The following is a 25,435-nucleotide window of genomic DNA, read 5'->3' on the forward strand; positions in this document are numbered from 1 at the left end:
GTTCCTTTGGATATAGATGAAATAAAATTAAAACTATAGTTCAGTATAAAGAGCTCAGTCCTTGGAATTATCTGTTTTCTCATAACCTATTAATTTCATGTTGGGAAGGAAGAAGCTAGGGTAGTACAGAGTATACATGCATCGTAAACAAAATGTTGTCTGAACGTTCACTAACTATATCCTATATGATTTCAATACGATAATAAACAATTTCAATTGCTTAAGATATATACCCAGGAAAAGGGATTTTTTTTTCTTTTAATTGTTTTTTTTTTTTATCAGCATCATCTAGTTATTGGATAGACAGCCAGAAACTGAGAGGAGGAAGTGATAGAGAGGGAGAGAGACAGACACTTGCAGATCTGCTTCACCACTCACAAAGCCCCTGCAGGTGGGGACTGGGTGTTTGAACCCGGGTCCTTGTGCACTGTAATATGTGCATTCAACCAGGTGCGCCACCACCTGGCCCCGATTTTTTTTTTTTTTTTTTTTTTACTTAATCTGAGTTGTAATTTTCTCATTAAAATCTATCCACATAAGTTTTTTTTTTTAAACAAAGAGATAACAATTATTTTTAAAAGTTTTGATTGTTCAGTTTAAGGATACCTCTGAAAACACAATTTAGTTTGAAATTCAAGCTGTTTTATTTCCTATTTAATCTTATAAATTTCCTTTCTTTACAATACTCAGGTTGGAAGGGTGCCAAATTAGACCAGGAACAAATTTTCACCAACTTCACTTCAGTGCTTTATTTTTAGATTATATTAAAAACCTCATTAGGCTCCCTGAGGGAAAAGAGTGTTAACCAGTAACAGAGGCAGGCGAAAATAAAGGAAATGGAAAGACAAGCTAAATTGTTAACAAGGAAAGCATTCTTAAAACAGCTGGTCTAAGGTCGCTGTAAAAGCTAAAAGCAACTTATTACCAAGACCAGGTAAATGACTTGAGCTTGGAGCTTAATCTTTTACCCTAAGGCTAGGAAGGGCTAGTCAGCCTTGTCAAAGTGGCATATGTCTTTATTATGATTTCCAGATGGGATTTGGAGGGGAGGGGTGGGTGAAAGGAAGGTAGAAAATCTTTTAAGACTGAAAGCTAAGTGCCCTGTGCTTTCGTACAACATAAATGTGCCTCAGAGTCTCTTGTGGACAGGCTGAAGAATGGGCAGGTGTCTGCAAAATTGGGAAGATAAATGGAGTGTTGAATGAAATATAGAATTTATTAATGTATTTACATAATTTATAATCTTTAAGCAATGGACTCATAAATATAGACTACAACTTTACATGTGCTAAGCAACAGATAATTATTTTTCCCACCAAAATATTTGGATTAAATAAAAAATTGACAGCATTTACATCACTTTCTTCTTCCTTTTGTTTAAAACCATTGCTAGTCAGTTTAAACATATGCAATTCAATTTGTTACAGGCAGATTCCCCACCACCACAGTCTTGATTCTAAGAGCTTATTTAGAAAGGTGCCAATAATGTGCTTGGTGACACATAATGTGACAGAGTCAGAATGCAAACCTAGGGTGTACTGTTACTATGTTAATTTACTGTATGCATCCTGCATTCATGTATTCAATGAAAGTGCTTCAGAGGTGGTAGGGATAAAATCATTTCCATCAGTACTATAAATAATACATCCTAACCTCAAATAACAATTGCCATTCCTCCATTTATGATATCCTACCACACTTTAAATGATACAACTCCTGCAACAGCAGTAATGGAGAACCAAGGAAATAATAATTTCCACCAGGCCTTTTTTCCCTCAAGAACAAGAAAGTGCTAATTTTCCCTTTACAATGTTACACAAAATCTTGATTACAAAACTATCCAACAATGTAATCCTACCATCCATATAATTATACATTCCTTTCCAGCAAGGTCAAATGCCAACAGATGATGTAGTCCCTTTGTACACCAGAGTCTTTACATAATAGAAGTCTACAGAGTGAAATATTATTGCTGCAGTCTTCAAATAGGAAATAGTTTCTGTAAATCCTTTTTGTATGGAGACCCAAGACTGTCTAGCTGATACCTGGTGGCAGGGCCCCCAAGTCATCTTGTTTACTTTCAGGACCACCTACTTCATCACTGAGTCTAAGTATCTGAGATTTAGTCAACAGCAGCTTCGTTTTGGCTCTGAAGGCTGTCTTCGGAGTTTGAAGCCCTTACCGCCAGATGGTGGGTTGGTGTCAGTGGATGGAATTCTTCGACCTAAACCAAGAGAAGAGATGGCATGGGGAAGAGTTTTAACTTTTCAATTCTGTTCATTTTTTTTTTTTTAATGGTTATGCAAAGAGACTCATGCCTGAGGCTCCAAAGTCTATTTTTTTTTTAAAAATACTTTATTTATTCATGAGAGAGGAGGAGAGAGAAAGAACCAGATATCACTCTGGTACATGTGCTGCCGGGGATCAAACTCAGGACCTCATGCTTGAGAGTCCAATGCTTTATCCACTGTGCCACCTCCCGGACCACAATTCTGTTCATTCTTATACACAATAGCATTTCAGATGCTATTTGAAAGGTTTCATAAAAAGGAACAAGTCGAATACCCTTTTAATTTTGAAAGAATTTCAGGTTTATAGAAAAGTTGCAAAGACAGTGTACAGGTTAGTTACACAACCAATTATCCTCCCATTTAAATCAGTGTTGATGCCTTGTTTGTCAAAATGAGGAATTCGGGAGTAATGTGCTACGGCTGAGTTTCAGATCTTTCTCAGAAGCCATGTTCTCTTACTAGTGTTGTTTCTGTTCTAGATCTAAACAATGATATCAGAAAGCTCTTGGTTAAAAAAAAAAAAAAGGAAGAAATTATATGTACATTCTTTTAAGGCCAGATAGAGCACATATTGTCCATGTGTGAGGCCCTAGGTTCAATCTCTAGCATAACATGAGAGCAGCAAGGACAGAGACATGTGAAAGCCCTCAAATGATGGAGAAGTAAGTATTTTGGTGTCTCTCCCTGTCATTTCATTTTCTTTTTTTTTTAAAAAATTTAAATATTTATTTATTCCCTTTTGTTGCCCTCGTTTTATTGTTGTACTTATTATTGATGTCGTTGTTGATGGATAGGACAGAGAGAAATGGAGAGAGGAGGTGGAGACAGAGAGGGGGAGAGAAAGACACCTGCAGACCTGCTTCACTGCCTGTGAAGTGACTCCCCTGCAGGTGGGGAGCCAGGGGCTCAAACTGGGATCCTTACGCTGGTTCTTGTGCTTTGCGCCATGTGCACTTAACTTGCTGCACTCCCGCCCATCTCCATGTTCACTTTCATAAATGTGTAAAATTGAAAAATTGGGCTGGGTTTGCTTAGGGGTGGAATTCATGTTCTGGGTTGTTCCCTGGTAGTACTACATAGAAAAACAAAAATTGTAAGGCTGGCTGGTGGCACATCTGATTGAGCACACATGTTACAAAGCTCAAGGACCCAGGTGCAAGTCCAGGTATCCACCTATAAGGGGAGAAGCTTCATGAGTAGTGAAGCAGCGCTGCAAGTCTCTCTCTCTCCCTCTTCCCCAGTCTATCTCCTTACCTTTTGCTTTCTCTGCCTCTATTTAACAAATAATAAATAAAATATTTAAACAAGCAAATGAACAAGAAATAAGGGGGAAAGAAGGTTGAAAAGAACCTTGGGGTCCTGGTACAGTACAATATAAAAGAACCAAGATTGTGGGTGAGAGTGTTCTGCAGAGAACTTTCACAGGGAGATGAGAATTTATACCCATGTGTCAATGACTGAACTGTAAACCACTAACCCTCAGAGGTAAGAATGATAGAAAACAAAACCAAAAATAAACACCACGTCCCCCATCCAAATCAAATCCCCATGTAGTGACATGTATGTAAAACATCCAGGGAACAGATAACTCCACAAGTCTCTTCCCTCTAAAGCCCAGATTAGAGAAGAGAGTGCATTGTTTCCCTATGCTATTTTGTTTCACATATCAGGGGCAATTTTTCATTACAGAACTTGGAGAGCTACCATATTCTTCTTCTCCTTTTTTTTTTTTTTTTTTTTAAATATTTATTTATTCCCTTTTGCTGCCCTGGTTGTTTTATTGTTGTTATTGATGTTGTCATTGTTGGATAGGACAGAGAGAAATGGAGAGCGGAGAGGAAGACAGAGGGGGAGAGAAAGACACCTGCAGACCCGCTTCACCACCTGTGAAATGACTCCCCTGCAGGTGGGAAGCCGGGGGCTCGAACTGGATCCTTAACGTCAGTCCTTGCGCTTTGCGCCACCTGCAGTTAACCTGCTGCGCTACCGCCCGACTCCTGAACCAGTATCTTTACGCTGGTTCTTGTGCTTCGCACCATGTGCCCTCATGCTTTTTAATAGTCTGATGATATTACCTACATGTAGGTACCATGATTTATTTAACGAACTGTTGACAGATATTTACTTTGTTTCTAATATTTTGACATTATTGATAACAGTGCAAGAAATATCTTTGTGAAGCCTTGAGTATATTCGTAGGATAAATTATCAGGAGTTGAAAAGCTAGGTCATGCTAATCTACTCCTGGGTACTTATCTAACATACATTGTACCGAGCAAAAATGCAAGAAGGACGTGCAATTTAAATTTTGACAGATGCTGCCAAATTGCTCTCTGAAGAGGCTGTGCCACTTTATTCTCCTATCAACAATGCATGAGAATGAACAGGTTTCACTTTACTGCTCCGTGAAGCATAATGTCAATTTCAAGAGAAACCTTAAATCATGCATCTATCTACCAAGCTGATAAACTCAATGGTTGCTTCTTGTACAAAGGTTTTCCTGACACCTTTCCTAACTCTAACATACCAGACACTAGAATCAATCAGGACGACCAAAGCATGTTACTAAATATTTGTTTATATAACTTTCTCTCTCAAACTAGGCCCTACTGGAGGAAAAGGCCCTACTTTTCTATCTTTATATTTCTAGTGTTTATTCAGCATAGTATGTGGCAGAGGCATTCCAAGAACATGGCACGTACAGATAAATGCATTTTTTCGTATATATTTGCTATCAGGTTATTGTTAGGGCTCAGTATCTGCATGACTTACTGTTCCTGGCAGTTATTTGTTTTTCTTCCTTTTTTAGACAAAGACAGAGAGGTATGGAGAAGCAAAGAGAGAAGGAGAGAACCACAGGGCTCTACCACTTGTGAAGTTTTTCCCCTGCCAGTACTCCTATGTGGTGGGCCAAATCTTGAACCTGGGTCCTCCAGCATGGTAATGTGTACATTCGACTAGGTGAGCCTCCTGCCATCTCTAGCATCTTTTGGCATTAACAAGGCTGACATGGAACCTGCCAAACACTTTCAAGCTGCTGGTAACCAAGTTTGTAGCCTCAGGCATATTAAGCAGTCCACACATTTGGGTGAGCAATCCACAGATAGCACAGTGTCCAGACAACTCAAACTATCCTCTAGTATGTCTTACCATTGCTTTTCAATTGCCTATAAAGACTTGCAGATCAACTGCAAATTAATTTAAGAGCTTTACTGAAGCTTCTTGTCAATACATATTTCTTGATAAATGGATACAGCAAATGTAGTTGGTGTTATAGAACTACCTTTGAAATGTTTACAGGAGCAGAGGAATACAGTAACCAAAAAGTGATTACCATGAAGAAAAATAAGGACTTTTGACTGGATTAATTGGCTAATATTGGTATTTTAAAACTATGCCTCATTAAAGGAGTTTAAAATGAATTAACCCAGGAGTTGGGCGGTACCACAGTGGGTTAAGCGCACATGGCGCTTAAGGATGCCGGTTTGAGCCCCCGGCTCCCCACCTGCAGGGGAGTCGCTTCATAAGTGGTGAAGCAGGTCTGCAGATGTCTATCTTTCTCTCCCCCCCTGTGTGTATTCCCCTCCTCTCTCCATTTCTCTCTGTCCTATCCAACAATGACGACATCAAGAACAATAACAATAATAACTACAACAATAAAAAACAAGGGCAACAAAAGGGAATAAATAAAATAAAATGAATTAATCCACAGAATAGGTCTTTCCAATGCAAATGATCAACAACTAATTCACATCCTAAATAAATAAATAAATAAATAAATAAATATATTTTTAAGATTTATTATTTTAATAAAAGAGATACAGAGCTCAGATGTGGCTTATGGTGGTGCTAGGGATTGAACCTGGAACCTCAGAGCCTCAAGCATGACAGTCTTTTTGCAAAACCATTATGCTATCTCCTCAGCTCATAAAATAAATCTTTTTTTGTTGTTGTTGTTATTGGATAGAGACAGACAGAAATTGAGAGAGAAGGGGGAAATAAGAGAGGAAGAGAGTCAGAGAGACACCTGCAGACCTGCTTCACCACCTGTGAAGCGACCCCCTTGCAGGTGGGGAGCTGCATAAAATAAATCTTTAAGAAGAAATGTAGGGTAGCTGGGGAGGTATGACAGTGAATAAAGCATTGGACATTTAAGCATGAGGTCTGAAGTTCAATCCCTGGCATCACATGTGCCAGAGTGACAGCCTGGCTGTCTCCTCATCTCCTCTTTCTTATTAGTAAGTGCATTTAAAAAATATTTATTTATTCCCTTTTGTTGCCTTTGTTTTATTATTGTAGTTACTGTTGTTGTTACTGATGTCGTTGTTGTTGGATAAGACAGAGAGAAATGGAGAGAGGAGGGGAAGACAAAGATGGGGAGAGAAAAATAGACACCTGCAGACCTGCTTCACCACCTGTGAAGCGACTCTCCTTCAGGTGTGGAGCCAGGGGCTCAAACCGGGATCCTAACGCCGGTCCTTGTGCTTTGCACCATCTGCACTTAACCCGCTGCACTACCGCCCGACTCTCTAATAAGTACAACTTAAAAAGAAAATGGTTAAGCCAACAGGAAAATAAGCAAGACTTCACAAAAGAGAATATCCAAATGTTACATAGATGGAAATAAATATCCAGAAGTGATCAACTTCATTTTGTTAGGGAAATGAGGATCATCATCTACTCCCCAAAGTGGAGAGTGACTGCAATTGCACACACACCGATGGTGTGTCAGTGCTATTCCTACTCTGAAGACTGCACGGCAACAAATTTGCATTGAGGATGTACACAGTAAAGGACTCAGTAATTCTTCTCCTGGGAGAAAATACACCTAACTAAAATGTGTTCATACTGTGTACATATCAGATATGAAGAAGTGTTCACAGAGGTGCTATATGTAATAGCTATGAATTGGGAACATCTACTTGAATGACTTATCAACATGATGGATAACCATACTGTATATTCTCCTCACTCACAACACTCCCTCAAACTCTCTCTCTCTCACACACACACACACACACACTCACCCCCCCACACACTGCTAAAGAAGTCACAAATATAGTATGTATTAAAATACATATATTTGGGAGTTGGGCTGTAGCGCAGCGGGTTAAGTGCACGTGGCGCAAAGCGCAAGGACTGGCATCAGGATCTTGGTTCGAGCCCCTGGCTCCCAACCTGCAGGGGAGTCACTTCACAGGTGGTGAAGCAGGTCTGCAGATGTCTATCTTTCTCTCCCCTCTCTGTTTTCCCCTCCTCTCTCCATTTCTTTCTGTCCTATCTAAGAACAATGATGTCAATAACAACAGCAATAATAACTATAACTATGAAAAATAAGGGTAGTAAAAGGGAAAATAAAAAATACATATATGTGTAGTATATAAAGCTGAAGTATAAAAACAGACATAACAAATCTGTAGCCAAATGCTCTACTTCTGAGCTATACCCCCAGGCAAAACAAATCTGAAGAGTAAGCAGTCAGAATGGTGGTTGCCTAGGGGGAGGTGGTAGAATATGGTCCAAAGCAGGATGGGGGGGAGGCTTTGAGTTACTGCTAGGCCTTTACCTGAGAACTGACTACAATTTGTAAAATCTCCTTGAACTTTACACTTTTGATATTAGTACTTTTCTGTATGTATATTACACTTCAACAAAAAGTAACCTAATTTTACAGTACCCAACAAACAATACCCAATTTAGATCTCTGTGAACGATTCAGAAATGAATATATACAAGCTATTTTTTTAAAAAAATATTTATTTACTTATTCCCTTTCGTTGCTCTTGTTGTTTTATTGTTGTAGTTATTATTATTGTCATCATTGTTGGATAGGACAGAGAGAAATGGAGAGAGGAGGGTAAGACAGAGAGGGGGAGAGAAAGACAAACACCTGCAGACCTGCTTCACTGCTTGTGAAGCGACTCCCCTGCAGATGGGGAGCCGGGGCTCGAACTGGGATCCTTAACACTGGTCCTTGCGCTTTGTGTCACGTGCGCTTAACCCACTGCGCTACCGCCTGACTCCCACAAGCTATTTTTTTCTAACCACAGCACTGCTCAGCTCTGGTTTCTGGTGGTGAGGGGGATTGAACCTGGGACTTTGGAACAACAGGCATGAGTCTCTTTCCATAATCATCATGCTATATACCCTTGCCCATGTTAGTTCTTTTATAAGAATTTACACATCTGGGGAGGTAGCAGAGTCAGTAAAGCACTCAACTTGCAAGCACAAGGCCCCGAGTTAGATTTGCTACATTAAATAAGCCAGAGTGATGATCTGGTGTTTTCTCTCCCCAATAAATAAAAAAATATTTAATTTTTTCATTGTTGGTGTAGTTTATTATCATCCTGTTTTTAAATCATAGGAATGAAGAACACTTTAAAAATTGTGTTTTTTTAAAAAATATTTATTTATTCCTTTTTGTTGCCCTTATTGTTTAATTGTTGTAGTTATTGATGTCGCTATTGTTGAATAGGACAGAGAAATGGAGAGATGAGGGGGAAAGATAGTTACCTACAGACCTGCTTTACCACTTGTAAAGAGACTCCCCTGCAGGTGGGGAGCCAGGGGCTTGAACTGGGATCCTGATGCCAGTCCTTGCACTTGGCACCACGTGCACTTAACCTGCTGCGCTACTGCCAGACTCCCTAAAAAACTGTTTTTTTTTTTTGTTGTTGTTCGTTTGTTTCCAAGGGTTATTGCTAGGGCTCAGTGCCGGCACTACAAATTCACTGCTCCTGGTGGCTATATTTTATTTATTTTTTAATTGGATACGACAAAGAGGAACTGAGAAAGGAGGGGAAGACAGAGAACGAGAGAAATATAGACACCTGCAGACCTACTTCACTACTTGTGAAGCAGCCTCCCTGCAGGTGGAGAGCCGGGGGTTCAAACCTAGATCCTGGAGTGGGTCCTTGCACTTGGTATTATGTGTGCTTAACAGGGTATACCATCACCCAGGCCCCTAAAATATTGTTAATTTAACACAACCATAACATTGCATATTTAGAAATTTTAATTTGCATTGTGAAGATTTTCAGTTGGCTGTAAACTGCTTTTTTTTTTTTTTTTTTCTAACCAGAGCACTGCTCAGCTCTGGCTTATGGTGTGGGGATTATGCCGTCTTCTCTTGCCTGCTGTAAACTGCCTTTCAAGCATGCATCTGGGTAACTGCTATTTATGATTAAGGAAGACAGTGAATATCAAGACTTCATTTATTTATTCCCTTTTGTTGCCCTTGTTGTTTTATTGTTGTAGTTATTATTGTTGTTGTCGCTGTTGGATAGGACAGAGAAATGGAAAGAGGAGGGTAAGACAGAGAGGGGGAGAGAAAGATAGACACCTGCAGACCTGCTTCACTGCCTGTGAAGCGAATCCCCTGAAGGTGAGGAGCCGGGGACTTGAACCGGGATCCTTATGCTGGCCCTTGCAATTTGCGCCACGTGCGCTTAACCCGTTGCGCTACCGCCCAATTCCCATCATGACTTCTTAATACTGGATTGAAGGACCTGGACTAGAGGTTGCAGAGCAAGAGTCCACTGACCATAGCAAGTGGGCTTGGTAGGCTGCATAGTATTCTATAAATTTTCAGATCTTTGGTTCTCTGAATAAAAGGACACCAACAAAAAATAACAATGGGAAAAAACAAAAAACAAACAACAAAAAAAAACAAGGCATTACGGGGTCTATATTCTAGTGTGGTCTCAACTACTGGAGTTGGGCCCACACTTGCCAACTGTTGGGGTCACAGGACATTCAGGCCCTGAATTAGCAGCACTTGCTCCAGGCCTGCTCCATTTGTGGCCATGCCTACCTGGCCTTGACGGGTATTAGAAGTTCATGCTCCTGCCTATACAAGGTGGTCAACAACTCTTCAGGTTTCAGGAATCAGATCTCATCCCCCCTAAAATGGATCTCTGAAAGTTCACTGTGTCCTGACAGTCTTCTCTGCTCCACTGAAAGTCTGACCTGCTGTCAGAGTGCAGCTTCAGCATCTCCTCAAAGAGGCCTCGCCTGACCCCAGCAGATGAGACACATTCACGTCATCCTATATACTTCCTTCTGATCACTACTTATTATCTGCAAATATATTTATTTTTGTGTCACTGTCTTCTGAAGAAGAATGTACCGTTTCAGGAGAGTAGGGGCTGTGCCTTTCTTGTCACTGCTGTCTCCTGAGCCCAGGATTGTTCATAATAAATATTTTGATGAATCTGAATGAAATGAATAAAGATAGGTACAATCTGTAGAGGATCCCAAAGGTATGCAGCAGCCTCTCTCCCACGGAGTACCAACATATTAACACTCAGGAAAGGGGAGGGGGGCGGGAGGGGAGGATGGGAAAGAGGTCTCACCTTTTATTTGCCTTGTATTAATTTTTGAAGGTTTTTTTCCAGTGGACTTGCACATGCATTTCATTTCCCTTTATTTTTTTTCATTTTCAATGATTTTAGACAGCTAATTGAAACACATTTAAAGAGAGAAAGGGAGAAGGCAGGAGAGACGACAGCTCCCAGGACCTCAATGCCCTGCACATTATTTATTCAGCAGCAACATTCTTTCTAGAAGGGCTATAGTCATCAGGCAGCAGCTCTCCAGCAATTATACTGATATGAAAACCAGCCGTCACTCTGTCATTCTCAAATCTCATTCCACTGAGAACATTATCAGAGGCTAGACTGCACTACATCAGGTAGGAATTTTACTCAGCAAGATAATTCTGTTTTAAGTTGTTCTGCAGAGAGGAAACCCAGAAGGTACAGAGATACTCACTTATTTCTATAAAGAGTTCATTTATGTTTATCGCATTTTTTGCACTGGTCTCTACAAAAATTGCATGGATGGAGTCAGCGTAGTCCTTAGCATCTCTCTCCATGACTTCTCTGGAAGGCAACAATTGCAAATCAGAGATTCTACCTGTCAAGATCTTAACACTGTTCCCATCTACCCAGTAATTAACCAGATTTAATGATGGCCAAGGATATCTGTCACAAAAGGCTTTATGAGACCTGACACATGGCCCTTTCAATTTTGTCACTTATATGGCTAAAAACAAAATAAAATTCAATAGTACTAGCAATGCATCTAAGGAACGATCAGAGAACAACAGAGATCCTCTGCCCTGAAATAAAGCTCCTGCTTTGAGGACCATGTATACAGTTCAGAGAAACTGGCATCAGAGAGATGTGTTCTCCCTTTGAACAAGCTTTCCCTATTCAATTCTATGTCACGGGAACTGGGAGCTGCACTAATCTCAGATAGTGTCAAGTATGAGGCAACCTGTGTTTAAACAAATTACACAAATGTCTATATACATAATCTAATTAGCTTCAAATGCCTGAACTCTTAATATTAGTTTGAAACTTCAGGACTCCTTCCATATAACAAAAATAAATTTTTCAATGTCAGAGATAAAATATAAGCAAGATTCTTATATTGGATATTGCTCAGTAAGAAAAAGAACACATAATCAGTACTGTAATCTCTTGTTCTAATAACTTACCTTACATCGATAAGATCACACTTATTTCCTGCAATGGCGACTACAATATTAGGAGGGCCGTGCTGTCGAAGCTCCTTTACCCAGTTTTTTAATGTTGAAAATGTCTCCTGTAACACAAAAGAGCAAAGCAACAGGAGATCAAAGCAACCAAAATAGAGTTTTATAAACAGTTTAAAGAAAACTGTAAGTCTTACTTCTTTTGTGATATCATAGACAATTATTGCTGCAGCTGACCCTCGGTAGTACATTGGTGCTAAGGCACGAAACTGCAGAGGAGGGGGAAAATAGACAACAAATTTGGGAAAACTGGTTAAATATGTTTTTTTTTTTAGACTTTTAAGCCCATTATCCCTGCACAAAAGGTAATCTTGCTCTTAAGCCAAAGAAGACATGATGCTTTAAAGCAAATGAACCAGTAATTACCAAAGGCAAAAACTTTTAATGTAACACTGAAATGTCTCTCAGAAGATAGTTTAGAATATAGTTTTATAGGAATTAAATATAGTGCTATAAACAATTGTTTCAGCTATAAAGGCTTTTTAATTGAACTCAATATTATGATTCCCAAATTCATTTGTTCAATAGTCCTTTAAACTTTGGCTTCCCAAACTATCAAGGAGATAAAAATAATGCTGTAAATAGTTCTCCAGAGCAGTGGCTGCATTTGGGTGTCATAAAGATAACCCTGTAATCAAATGCTGATTATATTACAAAAATGAGCACAACATTTACATTCGCTACTTGGATGAATTTGTAACTCACTTCTTTTGTGATACCTCAGTACACGTGGCCAATTCTCCACAATGGGAACATATCTCATTTTGTTTACATGAATTTAACCCTACAGACACAGCTTCTTTCACCCATCACCTCTACTCCCACCCATACACACAACAGGAAGAAAAGAAAGAAAGGAGAATAAGGATTTCAAAGGTAAGGGTGATTCAGCAGTCCATTTCTCTTGAATGTGAGGTGGAAAATGCGACTCTTTCCACAGTCAGCTTGAGTCTTCTGGGCACATATCTGTACACATGTGAACACTCAGCTCCATGAACATGATGCTTTAAGACAAGATTTTTTTGCCTAAACTTGATCTTCATCCTGAACTGGACTTTGATGGATGATGTGATGCCACTTGCTCTCTCCTATTCTTTAGTTTGGTGTCTTATCCCTTTACATAGGCAGAACAATCACCAGAGACAAGCATCTGGTGTCTAATACAATTCACAATAATAGATCTGTATATTCTTTTCTTTTTAAAAATTTTCAATTTATTGAGAGATCAATGGTTTACAGTAAAATATAGTAGTTTGTCCATGTGTAACATTTCTCAGTTTTCTACATTTCTTTTTTATAATTTTTTTCATATTTATTTATTCCCTTTTGTTGCCCTTGTTGTTTTATTGTTGTAGTTATTGATGTCATTGTTGTTGGATAGAACAGAGAGAAATGGAGAGAGGAGGGGAAAACAGAGGGGGAGAGAAAGATATAGACACCTGCAGACCTGCTTCACCACTTGTGAAGTGACTCCCCTGCAGGTGGGGAGCCGAGGGCTCGAACCGGGATCCTTAAGCTGGTCCTTGCGCTTCACGCCATGTGCGCTTAACCCACTACACTACTGCCTGACTCCCCACATTTCTTTCTTTTCTTTTTTTTAAACAAACAGCTCTCATTTCTTTTTTAAAAAATTCTAAATTATTGGGCAGAGGGCAGATAGCATAATGGTTATACAAACAGATTCTCATGCCTGAGGCTTTGAAGTTCCAGGTTCAATCCCCCACACCACCGTAAGCCAGAGCTGAACAGTGCTCTGGTAAAAAAAATAATAATAATTATCTTTATTGGATAGAGACAGCTAGACATCTAGAGGGAAAGGGGTGATAGAGAGGGAGGGAGAGAGAGCCACCTGCAGCACTGCTTCACCACTTGCAAAGTTTTCTCCCTGTAGGTAAGGACTGAGTGCTCGAACCTGGGTCCTTGTGCACTGTAACATGTGCGCTCAACTGAGTGTGCCACCACCTGGCCCATTTTCCACATTTCCATTCAACCTCCACTAGTTCCTCTTCTGACATCATATTCCAGGACCTGAGCCCCCCCCCCCCCAACACACAGTCTTTTGTATTCTTTTCCAAAGCATTACCTTCTATTATCACATGTTAAATTTTTTAGAGGGGCAAAAACAAACAAAAAGGGGGTACCTAGGAGGTGGTATAATGAGTAAGGTGCTGAACTTGGAAGCATGAGCTTGATCCTTGGCATCTCATATGCTAGAGTGATGCTTCAGTGTTTCCTCTCTCCCTTTCTCTCTTGTCCTTTCTCTCTCTCATTAATAAAACATTAAAAAATCAAAAAGGTTAGTAGCAAGAATGCACCAATGGAATGGAAACAACATTATTAAGTAGAAGATTCTGGATTTTATTATGGGTAAAAGTAGTTTGTGTCCATTTGTGTGACACACATGAACTTTCCTTCCTTCCTTCCTTCCTTCCTTCCTTTCCTTCCTTCCTTCTTTCTTTTCTTTCTTTTTAATGCTTTATTTATTTATGAGAGGGATAGGAGGAGAGAGAAAGGACCAGACATCGTTCTGGTATATGCCAGGGATGGAACTCAGGACTTCATGCTTGAAAGTCCAATACTTTATCTACTATGCCACCTCCCAGACTACTACATGAACTTTCATTTGAAAACTATTTTATTTATGTGATCCGGGAGGTGGCACAGTGGATAAAGCATTGGATTCTCAAGCATGAGGTCCTGAATTCAATCCCCGGCAGCACATGTACCAGAGTGATATCTGGCTCTTTCTCTCTCTCCTCCTATCTTTCTTATTAATAAATAAATAAAATCTAAAAAAAAATAACAACAAAGAAAAGTATTTTATTTATTGAATTGAGACAGAAAGAGATCAATGGGGGGGGGGTGAGAAATAGAGGTAGAGACTTTGAAAGTGAGATACTTCCTGCAGCACTGACTGTGAAGCTTTCTTCCTACAGGTGGAAGTTGGGGACACTGACCTGGTCGTTGAGGGCTGAAACACATACGCTCTATCAGGTGCACCACTGTCCAGCCCAGACTTTCAGTTCTGATGCTTTATAATGGCAACAACATTTACATGGTTGTTAAGGTACCTTTTTCTTCTTCTTTTTTTTTTTTTTTGCATTAAAATTTGTAAAGGTAAAATTCACACAAGGAAAAGCAAAGATCTGAAGGCATGAAAAAGATAAGTGTGTGTATATATATATATATATATACAACTAGGTAAACAGAATTTCACTATGCAGTGAACATTTTCATTAACAGTTCCTAATGTCTCTTAACACACCCCTTTATTTATTTATTTTTAAAAAACGGTTTTATTTATTTATTAATGAGAAAGAAAGGAGGAGAGAAAGAGCCAGATATCACTCTGGTATATGTGCTGCCAGGGATCAAACTCAGGACCTCATGCTTGAGAGTCCAGTGCTTTATCCACTATGCCACCTCCCAGACCACAATCCCTTTATTTTTTGATCATCAAGCTTGTCTTACTTTACCGACATTAACATAATCCAAAATGGAGGCTGTGTGGTGGTACACTTGGTTGAGGATCCAGGTTTGAATCCCCAGTCTCCACCTGTAGGCAGAAAGCTCTACAAATGGTGAAGCAGTGCTGTAGGTGTCTCTCTCTTCCTGTTAATTTTCCCCTTCCATCTCGATTTCTGACAGTCTCTATCCAATAAACAAATAAAGATAGTAATGAAAAAATATATATAAAAAGACATAATCCCCGGCATAAGGATCCCGGTTCGAACCCAGGCTCCCCACCTGCAGGGGAGTTGCTTCACAGGCGGTAAAGCAGGTCTGCAGGTGTCTATCTTTCTCTCCTCCTCTCTGTCTTCCCCTCACTCTCTCCATTTCTCTCTGTCCTATCCAACAACGACAACAACAATAATAACTACAACAATGAAACAACAAGGGCAACAAAAGGGAATAAATAAAATAAATTAAAAAAAAAAGACATAATCCAAAATGGTTTTCTTTTGGTTATTATTTGCACAGAATCACTTTTTCATTCCCCCCTCCCCAACCTGACAACTTTTGCCTCTTAAGTGGGATGTCCAGTTTCTTTATATTTAACACAATAATATAATTGGTATACTAATGCTCGGGATGTTAGTTTGCTATTTATTTGATTAAGCAAAAAGTAGGGAAGACAGCACGCAAACAGACTTTCATGCCTGAGGCTCCCAGGTCCAGGTTCAATCTCCCATATCACCACAAGCCAGAGCTGAACAGTGCACTGATTAAAAACAACATCAAGGGGCCTGGTGGTGGCGCACCTGGTTGAGCGCAAGCATTGCAATGCGCAAGGACCTGGGTTCAAGCCCTTGGTCCCCACCTCCAGGGGGAATGCTTTGCGAGTGGTGAAGTAGCGTTGCAGGTGTCTCTCTGGCTCTCTCCTTCTCTATCACCTCGTTCTCTCTTGATTTCTGGCTGTTTCTCTCAAACAAAATAAAGATAATGAAAAACTATAAAAAAAAACAACAAAAACAAAACAAACAAGACACCCAAATCTTTTCCCCCCTTCTCTTCTTTTTTGCATTAATTAAAAATTTTTAAAAATATTTTTTTCGCATTTAATTTAGATGTTGTTCTCTGGCTTTTTAGATAAACCTTCTTGTATTACTTTTTAAGTGCTAACTTTGTAACTAGAGTATTTTTTTTTAAATCTCCCCCAGAGTATTTGTTTTTTTTCTTACAGTCTTCTTTAAACTTAAAAATGCACCACCTCATATGAGATACCAGAATCTCCAAAGCATCAACATCTTGAGCTGGAGGAATATTTCAGTACGTGGTCACATGTCTACCTGTGTGTGACCCAGGTTTGATCCCTGGTACCATATGGGAAGTTCTATGTTACTGAAGGAAGTTTTGATGCTGCAGTGTAGTCTTTCATTCCCTATCTGATATCTGAATGAAAAAGTGGCCTGGAGTAGAGAAAATCATGCATGCAAGTGGGTCCCAATCTGGAAAGAGAAAAACAAAAGACAGAAACAACAAAAAACTCATTTTTGCCCACTGTCTTTTATGCCCTGTTAGATATTTTAAATCTATATACATGATAAACCATGTAATCAAATGCTGTAATCTTTCTTTCTTTCTTTCTTTCTTTCTTTCTTTCTTTCTTTCTTTCTTTCTTTCTTTCTTTCTTTCTTTCTTTCTTTCTTTTTTACCAGAGCACTGCTCAGCTCTGGTTTATGGTGGTGCAGGGGATTGAACCTGGAACCTGGGACTTGGGAGCCTCAGGCATGAAAGTCTCTTTGCATAACCATTATGCTATTTACTCCTGCCCTAAATGCTGTAATTTTTGTACTAAGTAGCCAGTAAGTAGTCTTTAAAAAAGATTTTATTTATTCATAAAGATAGAAGGAGACAGAGAAAGAATGATCCAGACATCACTCTGGTTCACATGTGCTACCTGGGATTGAACTCAGGACCTCATGCTTGAGAATCCAATGCTTTCTCCACTATGCCACCTCCCGGACCACATAAGTAGTCTTTTAAATAAAAAATTTAAATAATTTACAATTTACCATAAAAAATAGCATCTGTGTATGAACAGTATGTGTAAAAAACAAAAGCAAGGGAGTCAGGCAGTAGCACAGAGGGTTAAGCAGTTGGCACAAAGCTCAAGGATCCCAGTTCGAGACCCTGGCTCCTCACTTGCAGGGGAGTTGCTTCACCACTTGTGAAGCAGGTCTGTAGGTGTCTATCTTTCTCTCCCCCTCTTGTCCTCCCTTCCTCTCTCCATTTCTCTCTGTCCTATCCAACAACGACGACATCAATAACAACAATAACTACAACAATAAAATAAGGGCAACAGAAGGGAATAAATTTAAAAACAAACAACAAGCCCCCCCCCCCCCACCCACGCCCCAACTACTTATTACCAACAAGAGCAACAGTATAGAGACTAGACCATTACTCTGGCATATATAATGTAGGGGACTGAATTTGGGACCTCATGCTTCTGAGTCTGTTCAATCTGCTGTGCCACCTCCTAGGCTGCTGACATAAATATCACTTTTACCTCACATTAGAGAGTGATTTTGGCAGACTGATTATCTTTTGTTTCTACTGTCTTATGGCATTCTCTCTCTCCTTCTCTCTTTCTCCTCCCCCCACCCCCCGAAAGAGTACTGCTCAGCTCTGGCTTGTGGTAGTACTGGGGGTTGAACTACCCAGATCTACACTGTCTCTACAAAGAGAATTGTGTATACCTATGTTCAGAGCAGCACAATTTGTAATACCAAAACCTGGAAGCAACCTAGGTGTCCAACAACAGATGAGTGTCTAAGTTGTCATGTATATACACAATGGAATACTACTCAGCTATTACAAATGGTGAATTCACCTTCTTCACCTTATCTTGGATGGAGTTTGAAGGAATCACATATAGCCAGATAAGCCAGACGGAGGATGAATATTGGATGATCTTGCTCATGGGCATAACTTAAGACACAATAACAGAAAGGGGAAACACAAAACATAATTTGGTCTGGGTTTGGTCTATTGCACCAAAGTAAAGGACTCTGGGGAGCGGAGTGCTTTCAGGTCCTGGCACATAATAGTGGAAAAGGACCGAGACTGGGGGTGAGAGTGTTCTGTGGAAAACTGAGAAATTCTACACATGTACCAACAACTATGTTTATTAATTTTCCCAATAAAAATATTAAAAAAAATGTGAAACAGCATTATAAAGACAAGTCACTTTCATAAAAAAAAAAAAAAAAGGAAGTTAGCCATCACTCATATTGTTGGTTATGTAATGTGTCTTCTCTGGTTGCTTTCAAAAATGTTTTCTTTGTCTTTGGATTTTAGCAGCCTCGCTAGGCTGCACCTGGATGTGGCTTCCTTTGTCCATATGGTTTACTGAGTTTCTTGGATTTGTGAACTGCCATGTTTCACAAATTTGGAAAAATTTTAGCCATGACTTCTCCAAACAATATTCTTCTAGAATAATGGCACTGTAAGGTAGTTAGTTTTTAAAATTTTCTTTATATTTATTTATTTATTTATTTATTTTCCTTTTCGTTGCCTTTGTTTTCTTTTTTTCTAAATATATATATATATATATATATATAATTTATTTATTGGGGAATTAATGTTTTACATTCAACAGTAAATACAATAGTTTGCACATGCATAACATTCCCCAGTTTCCCATATAACAATACAACCCCCACTAGGTCCTCTGTCATCCTTCATGGACCTGTATTCTCCCCACCCACCCACCCCAGAGTCTTTTACTTTGGTGCAATACGCCAATTCCATTTCAGGTTCTATTTATGTTTTCGTTTCTGATCTTGTTTTTCAACTTTGGCCTGAGAGTGAGATCATCCCATATTCATCCTTCTGTTTCTGACTTATTTCACTTAACATGAATTTTTCAAGGTCCATCCAAGATCGGCTGAAAATGGTGAAGTCACCATTTTTTACAGCTGAGTAGTATTCCACTGTGTATATATGCCACAACTTGCTCAGCCACTCATCTGTTGTTGGACACCTGGGTTGTTTCCAGGTTTTGGCTATTACAAATTGTGCTGACAAGAACATATGTGTACACAGATCTTTTTGGATGGATGTGTTGGGTTCCTTAGGATATATCCCCAGGAGAGGAATCGCAGGATCATAGGGTAGGTCCATTTCTAGCCTTATGAGAGTTCTCCAGACTGTTCTCCACAGAGGTTGGACCAACTGACATTCCCACCAGCAGTGTAGGAGGGTTCCTTTGACCCCACACCCTCTCCAGCATTTGCTGCTGTTACCTTTTCTGATGTATGACATTTTCACAGGAGTGAAGTGATATCTCATTGTTGTCTTTATTTGCATTTCTCTGACAATCAGAGACTTGGAGCATTTTTTCATGTGTTTCTTGGCCTTTTGGATCTCTTCTGTGGTGAATATTCTGTCCAAGTCCTCCCCCTATTTTTGGATGGGGTTATTTGTTGTCTTGTTGTTGAGTCTGGCAAGCTCTTTATATATGTTGGTTATTAAACTCTTATCTGATGTATGGCATGTAAAGATCTTCTCCCATTCTGTGAGGGGTCTCTTGGTTTGGGTAGTGGTTTCTTTTGCTGTACAGAAGCTTTTTAATTTGATGTAGTCCCATAGGTTTATACTTGCCTTAGTCTTCTTTGGATTCGTTTCATTGAAGATGTCTTAAAAATTTATGCGGAAAAGAGTTCTGCCAATATTTTCCTCTAAGTATCTGATAGTTTCTGGTCTAACATCCAAGTCCTTGATCCACTTGGAATTTACTTTTGTATTTGGTGAAATACAGTGGTTCAGTTTCATTCTTCTGCATGTTTCAACCCACTGTTTCCAACACCATTTGTTGAAGAGACTTTGCTTTCCCCATTTAATAGTCTGGGTACCTTTGTCAAAGATTAGATATCCATAGGTGTGGGGCCTCACAATTCTATTCCACTGGTCAGTGTGTCTATTTATGTTCCAGTACCAAGCAGTTTTGATGACAATGGCCCTATAATACAATTTGAAATCTGGGAGTGTGATGCCTCCGGTTCTGTTCTTTTTTCTCAAGATTGTTTTGGCAATTCTAGGTCTTTTCTGGTTCCAGATAAACATTTTTAGCATTTGTTCTATTCTCCTAAAAAATGTGCTTGGGATCTTGATGGGGAGCCCTTGTTTTCTTATTGTTGTTGTAATTATTATTGTTGTTGTTATTGATGTTGTCGTTGTTAGGACAGAGAGAAATGGAGAGAGGAGGGGAAGACAGAGGAGGAGAGAAATATAGACACCTGCAGACCTGCTTCACCCCTTGAGAAGCAACTTCCCTGCAGGTGGGGAGCTGGGGGCTTGAACTGGGATCCTTATGCTGGTCCTCACACTTGGCGCTATCTGTGCTTAACCCGCTGTGCTACCGCCTGACTCCTTGTAGTTTTTCTTTTATTTTCCTTCCTTCTCTCTTTCCCTCCCTCCCTCCCTCCCTCCCTCCCTCCCTCCCTCCCTCCCTCCCTTCCTTCCTTCCTTCCTTCCTTCCTTCCTTCCTTCCTTCCTTCCTTCCTTCCTCCCTTCTACCTTCAGGGCTATTGCTGGGGCTCGGTGGCTGTACTATGAATCCTGCTCCTGGCGGCCATTTTTTCCTTTTTTTTTTAACTGGATAGCACAGAAAGAAATTGCGAGAGGAGGGGTAGATGGCAAGAGAGAAAAATAGATACCAGCAGACCAGCGGCTCTGCTTCACTGCTTGTGAAGTGACCCCCCCACGCAGGTGGGGAGCTGGGGGCTCAAACTGGGACCTTTTACAGTTGACAGTAAAATACAGTAAAAATACATTTCTTAGTTTTCTTTTGGTTAAAATGAATGTGATCCCTGCTCTCAAGATTCAGTCTGTGGGAGTCAGGCGGTAGCACAGCGGGGTAAGCCAGGTGGTGTAAAGCCAAGGACTGGCTTAAGGATCCTGGTTCGAGCCCCCGGATCCCTACCTGCAGGGGAACCCCTTCACAGGCAGTGAAGCAGGTCTGCAGGTGTCTAACTTTCTCTCCCCCTCTCTGTCTTCCTCTCCTCTCTCCATTTCTCTCTGTCCTATCCAACAACGATGACATCAATAACAACAACAATAATAACTATAACAAAACAATAAGGGCAACAAAAGGGAATAAATATTAAAAAATTTAAAAAATATATTCAGTCTGTAAGGAGAGACTGTCAAGGTATGAGATATTGGGGTCCTGCTTATATATGGCTTGGAAAACCACTGACATTTTGCCAAAGACCAAAATGTTGACAAGGAGTCAGCTGACCATGCTTGGACTGAAGAATAAAGTTACAGAAGAAGCAAATGTGTGTGCAGACCTGACAGGCATGGGCCTTGGAGTGCCTGAGGAACTGAAGGGTCAGTGGGCTAAATCTCAAAGGGCAGAGGGAGATCACACCAGGAAGGCACAGAAGAGGAAGATGAAAACGCTACACAGGGGTGTGTTGGCCACTATGCAGAGTCTGACTATTACTAGGGGAGCAGTGGCTACTGAAAGGTATCAAGCAGGAAGATCCGATGTATGCTTTCACTTTTTCCCTTAGAATCCAGGGTCTACTGCACTCACTTATACAACTGAGAGTTGTCACAGACCCTTTTCCATTCCTTATTTGAGAGAGAGACAGAGAGACAGACAGAGAGAGAGATAGCACAGACCCTTCATCCATCCCTGATGCTTCCATGTGGTGCCAGGGCTTACACTCATGGTCTCACAGAAGAACATGTATTCTACTCAGTGAGCTACCTCTCAGCCCTGATTTATTTTTTTAAAGATTCCTCTGAGTTTGGAGAGACAGCATAATGGTGATGCAAGATTCCTCTGGGTTATATGAGAAGTACATGGTGGCAGGGCTGGAAGAATGACAGTAGGAGACCAGTTAAAGGCTGAAGGACTGACTACTCAGGTGGGAGTGAAAAGTGGCTGAAAGCAGAGGTGGTAAAAGAGGAGACAAACAGACTCAGTAAGACATACACAGACACGCAACTTTCAGACTATGCTGATGCAACAACCATGGCGGTCTGAAGGGGAGGAAGGAATCAAAGATGGCCTCTGCATCTGAGTCTGGCACTGTGCACATTCAGGGGAGGACAGTAAGGATGGTTAGGGAAGGTCTGCTTGAGTGAACAGCAGGGGCCAGTTTTGAAAGTTGAGTATGAATTTTCTATGTTGGAGATGAAGAGAATATTCTCTTTCTTCCTTTCCCCTCCTCTTGTCCCTACCTTTTTTTTTTTTTTGGGGGGGGTAGGATTTTGCTGGGGCTTTATGCCTACATGATTCTACTATTCCTGACAGTATTTCCCTCACTTTTTTTTCCCTCTAAAGGGTGAGATACAGAGAAGGAGAGACACCACAGCACAACACAACTTGTGAAGCTTCTCCTTTGCATGATGCTTCCACATGGTGGCTGGGAGTTCAAATCCAAGTTCCTTGCGCATGGTAAAGTTCACACTCTACTGGGTGAGCTATCTGGGAAGCTTATTCTAAGCAGAAAGGTCATTAGATGACAATCAGTAGCTTAGGTCTAAATCTATTGAGAAAAAGTGGAAATATGAGAATGTAGTCATTTAGGTTGGCACATTTAGGGCCCCAAGGTCTTGTCCAGGACAAACAGAGTCAGAACAAGCTCACAGATGTGTCTTATCTGATCCTCACAGCATTTCAAATGATTTGCAATTAGCTGTCAAATATTTGGCTTTTCTTAAACACTGTGATCTGGCACCCTTGGATGTGTACTCTTGCCAGGCAACAACTGGCTGCAGTAAGTACTCACCAGCTGGTGCTCCGCTCTTGATTGTTTCCTCCATGGGGGTGGAGGGTCCTGTTGGGCAGTTTTCCTAACCCCTGCCTGCCTGTCTCATTTACACACTCTGTGCCAGCCAGCTAAGTGAGCGTGCCTCAGGTAGGGATGAAGCAGATTTGCATCTCAGAGCAATGATTCTTGGTGCAGAAATCAATTAGAAGTGGAGAAACAAGAGGCAGACAGAACAGCTAATTACAAAACTGAAGAAAATCCTGCTACTACGGTAGCAGTCACTGAGAAGCATATACCCATGTTTCCTATGCTCTAGAAAAGAAATGCTGAAGATCTCTGCGCATACCAGGATTAAGTTCTAACTCAGAGCTTAATGGGATCCTTATCATAGATAATTTTAATGAGGGTTTTGCTATATCATGGGATAACTGAAACTTGGAGTCAATAAGAAGATACAGAAATGAATAGTATGAAGAGCCACCCAAATTTTTGGCTAACAGGACAGAAACTGAGGCTGTTTTTTTTTCTCCTTTTTTTTTCTTTGTCTCCAGGGTTATCACTGGGGCCTGATGCCAGCACTATAAATCCACTGCTCCTGGCAGCCATTTTCATTTTTATTGGATAGGACAGAGAGAAATTGAGAGATGAGGGGAAGACAGAGAGGGAGAGAGACAGAGTCACCTGCAGACCTGCTTCACCACTTGTGAAGTGAACTCCCTCTGCAGGTGGGAAACCAGGGGCTTGAACCTGGATCCTTGTGTTGGTCCTTGTGCTTCGTACTCTGTGCACCCTAACTTGGTGTGCCACCACACAGGCCCCCTGAGGGGCAAAGAACACTTCTGAAGGATGATAGAGTGATGGTTAGCAAAGACTAGTTGTTTTCAGCACTCTATTTATATACACAATACAAAGCAGAAAGACCAAGAAGGCATATCAAAGATGAATGGTGGTAGATATCCAGTGTAAAAAAAAAAAAAAAAAAAATAGAAGAAACCAAGCTGAGCAAACTTAAGACATTATATCTGTACAAATGTATTATGTCTATACATCTAGGACAACAGTAATGGCTTATTTTGTTTTCCCCCATTTGTCTATGATGATTCTTGTCAGATTTTATACCATACACAGTATCTGTGCTGTCTCAGATAAGACTGTGATGACAGACTATTTCTCTTGATTACTTCTGCTATACTTTTAAGAGCTTAAGATAGCATTGTACATCCATCAGATGTTCTATTTTGATAGTACTGTTTGAAAACAAAATTAAACAGCAGCTGAATAATGACACAGAAGCCAGACACACCTCAACAAGGAAATCACACTTAGGGTCTAGGGGGAAAACGAGGCAGCCCACAGGTGTATGTTCCCTTTCCAATCTTCACAAAACCTCAGACTGCACTATAGCGCTGCACCTCAGCCTCTACTTCGAGCTCAGGCTCTTCCTTAATAGATAACCATCTTGGACAATTTTACCATCAGGCATTTATTAAGTACCTATTGCAAAGCACCATGTTAGCTCATCCATTTCATTTAAATCTCAAACTTTATATGCTGTAAAGTTCCCTCTTTAGCTTTTAAAAGGCAGCTATAAATGAGATGTGCTTAACTCTCCCTTCCTACTACTAATTCTTTTATATCTTTCAGAAGGATGGAGCCCCAAATTAGATACAATGCTCTGAGCAGAATTTTATCAGGCCTGTTAGTCAGCATTTACTTTAAGACACTAAAAAGTATAAAAATGCCCTCAGTGCCCATTATCACTTTCTCCATCAGTGGACTTTGTGGCTCTAATTGGAAAGAAAAAGGCTGGTCTACGCAAATGGAAATAAATGTGTCTCCGGAGTACGGAAGAAAAGTGAGTAACGTGAAATGACAGGGACATTGACAGTTTAGTTTGAGCATTAATTTGAGTCTCAGAAAAACACATAGTAAATTAAAGAATGACTTACTCGTTCTTGTCCAGCCGTGTCCCAGATTAGGAATTTATGTAGCTCATTTTGGTACTGGACAGTCTTGGTCATAAAAGATGCCCTATAAAGAGAGACCTAAATGATCAGAACACAATTATTTAAAGCACAGTGCCAGCCCCAGTAGGAAACATGACTTACACTTAATCCTCAACCCCATACTCCACACTATATCCTAACTGTGGTCTTCTCTGGAGTATTTATGGGGTGCTCAGATGCTGGCTGCATGTTCTGGGTCAAAATAAAACATCAGGCACATCAGCTTAGTACAAAGGAGGCTTTGAATTCTTTGGCTAGTAATTGCCCAAGTTCCACATCAAAAGAGCCAAGAGATAGTCTGATAAACCAGACATTAGTAAAATATAGAAGTTGTTAATTAAAAAC

General features: G+C 40.2%; 1 protein-coding gene across 2 annotated transcripts in view; it reads right to left on the reverse strand.

The window, feature by feature from the left end:
* Positions 1-1,197: 1,197 nt before the first annotated feature.
* The window catches only part of RAB22A (RAB22A, member RAS oncogene family), a 58,736-nt gene continuing 34,498 nt past the window's right edge, over positions 1,198-25,435 (reverse strand). Inside the window, exons 3-7 of one of the 2 annotated variants that reach the window (XM_007525134.3) lie at positions 25,034-25,115; positions 11,988-12,059; positions 11,794-11,900; positions 11,064-11,173; positions 1,198-2,224 (exon numbers count right to left, since the gene is read on the reverse strand). In XM_007525134.3, the coding sequence (XP_007525196.1) occupies positions 2,127-2,224; positions 11,064-11,173; positions 11,794-11,900; positions 11,988-12,059; positions 25,034-25,115 (469 nt within the window). In that variant the 3' untranslated portion in view covers positions 1,198-2,126. Of the gene's footprint in view, positions 2,225-9,723; positions 10,505-11,063; positions 11,174-11,793; positions 11,901-11,987; positions 12,060-25,033; positions 25,116-25,435 lie in introns of those variants that run through there. The other variant, XM_060184556.1, reaches the window with a different exon arrangement.

This window comes from Erinaceus europaeus, chromosome 1 (assembly GCF_950295315.1).
Source record: "Erinaceus europaeus chromosome 1, mEriEur2.1, whole genome shotgun sequence".
NCBI classification, from domain to species: domain Eukaryota; kingdom Metazoa; phylum Chordata; class Mammalia; order Eulipotyphla; family Erinaceidae; genus Erinaceus; species Erinaceus europaeus.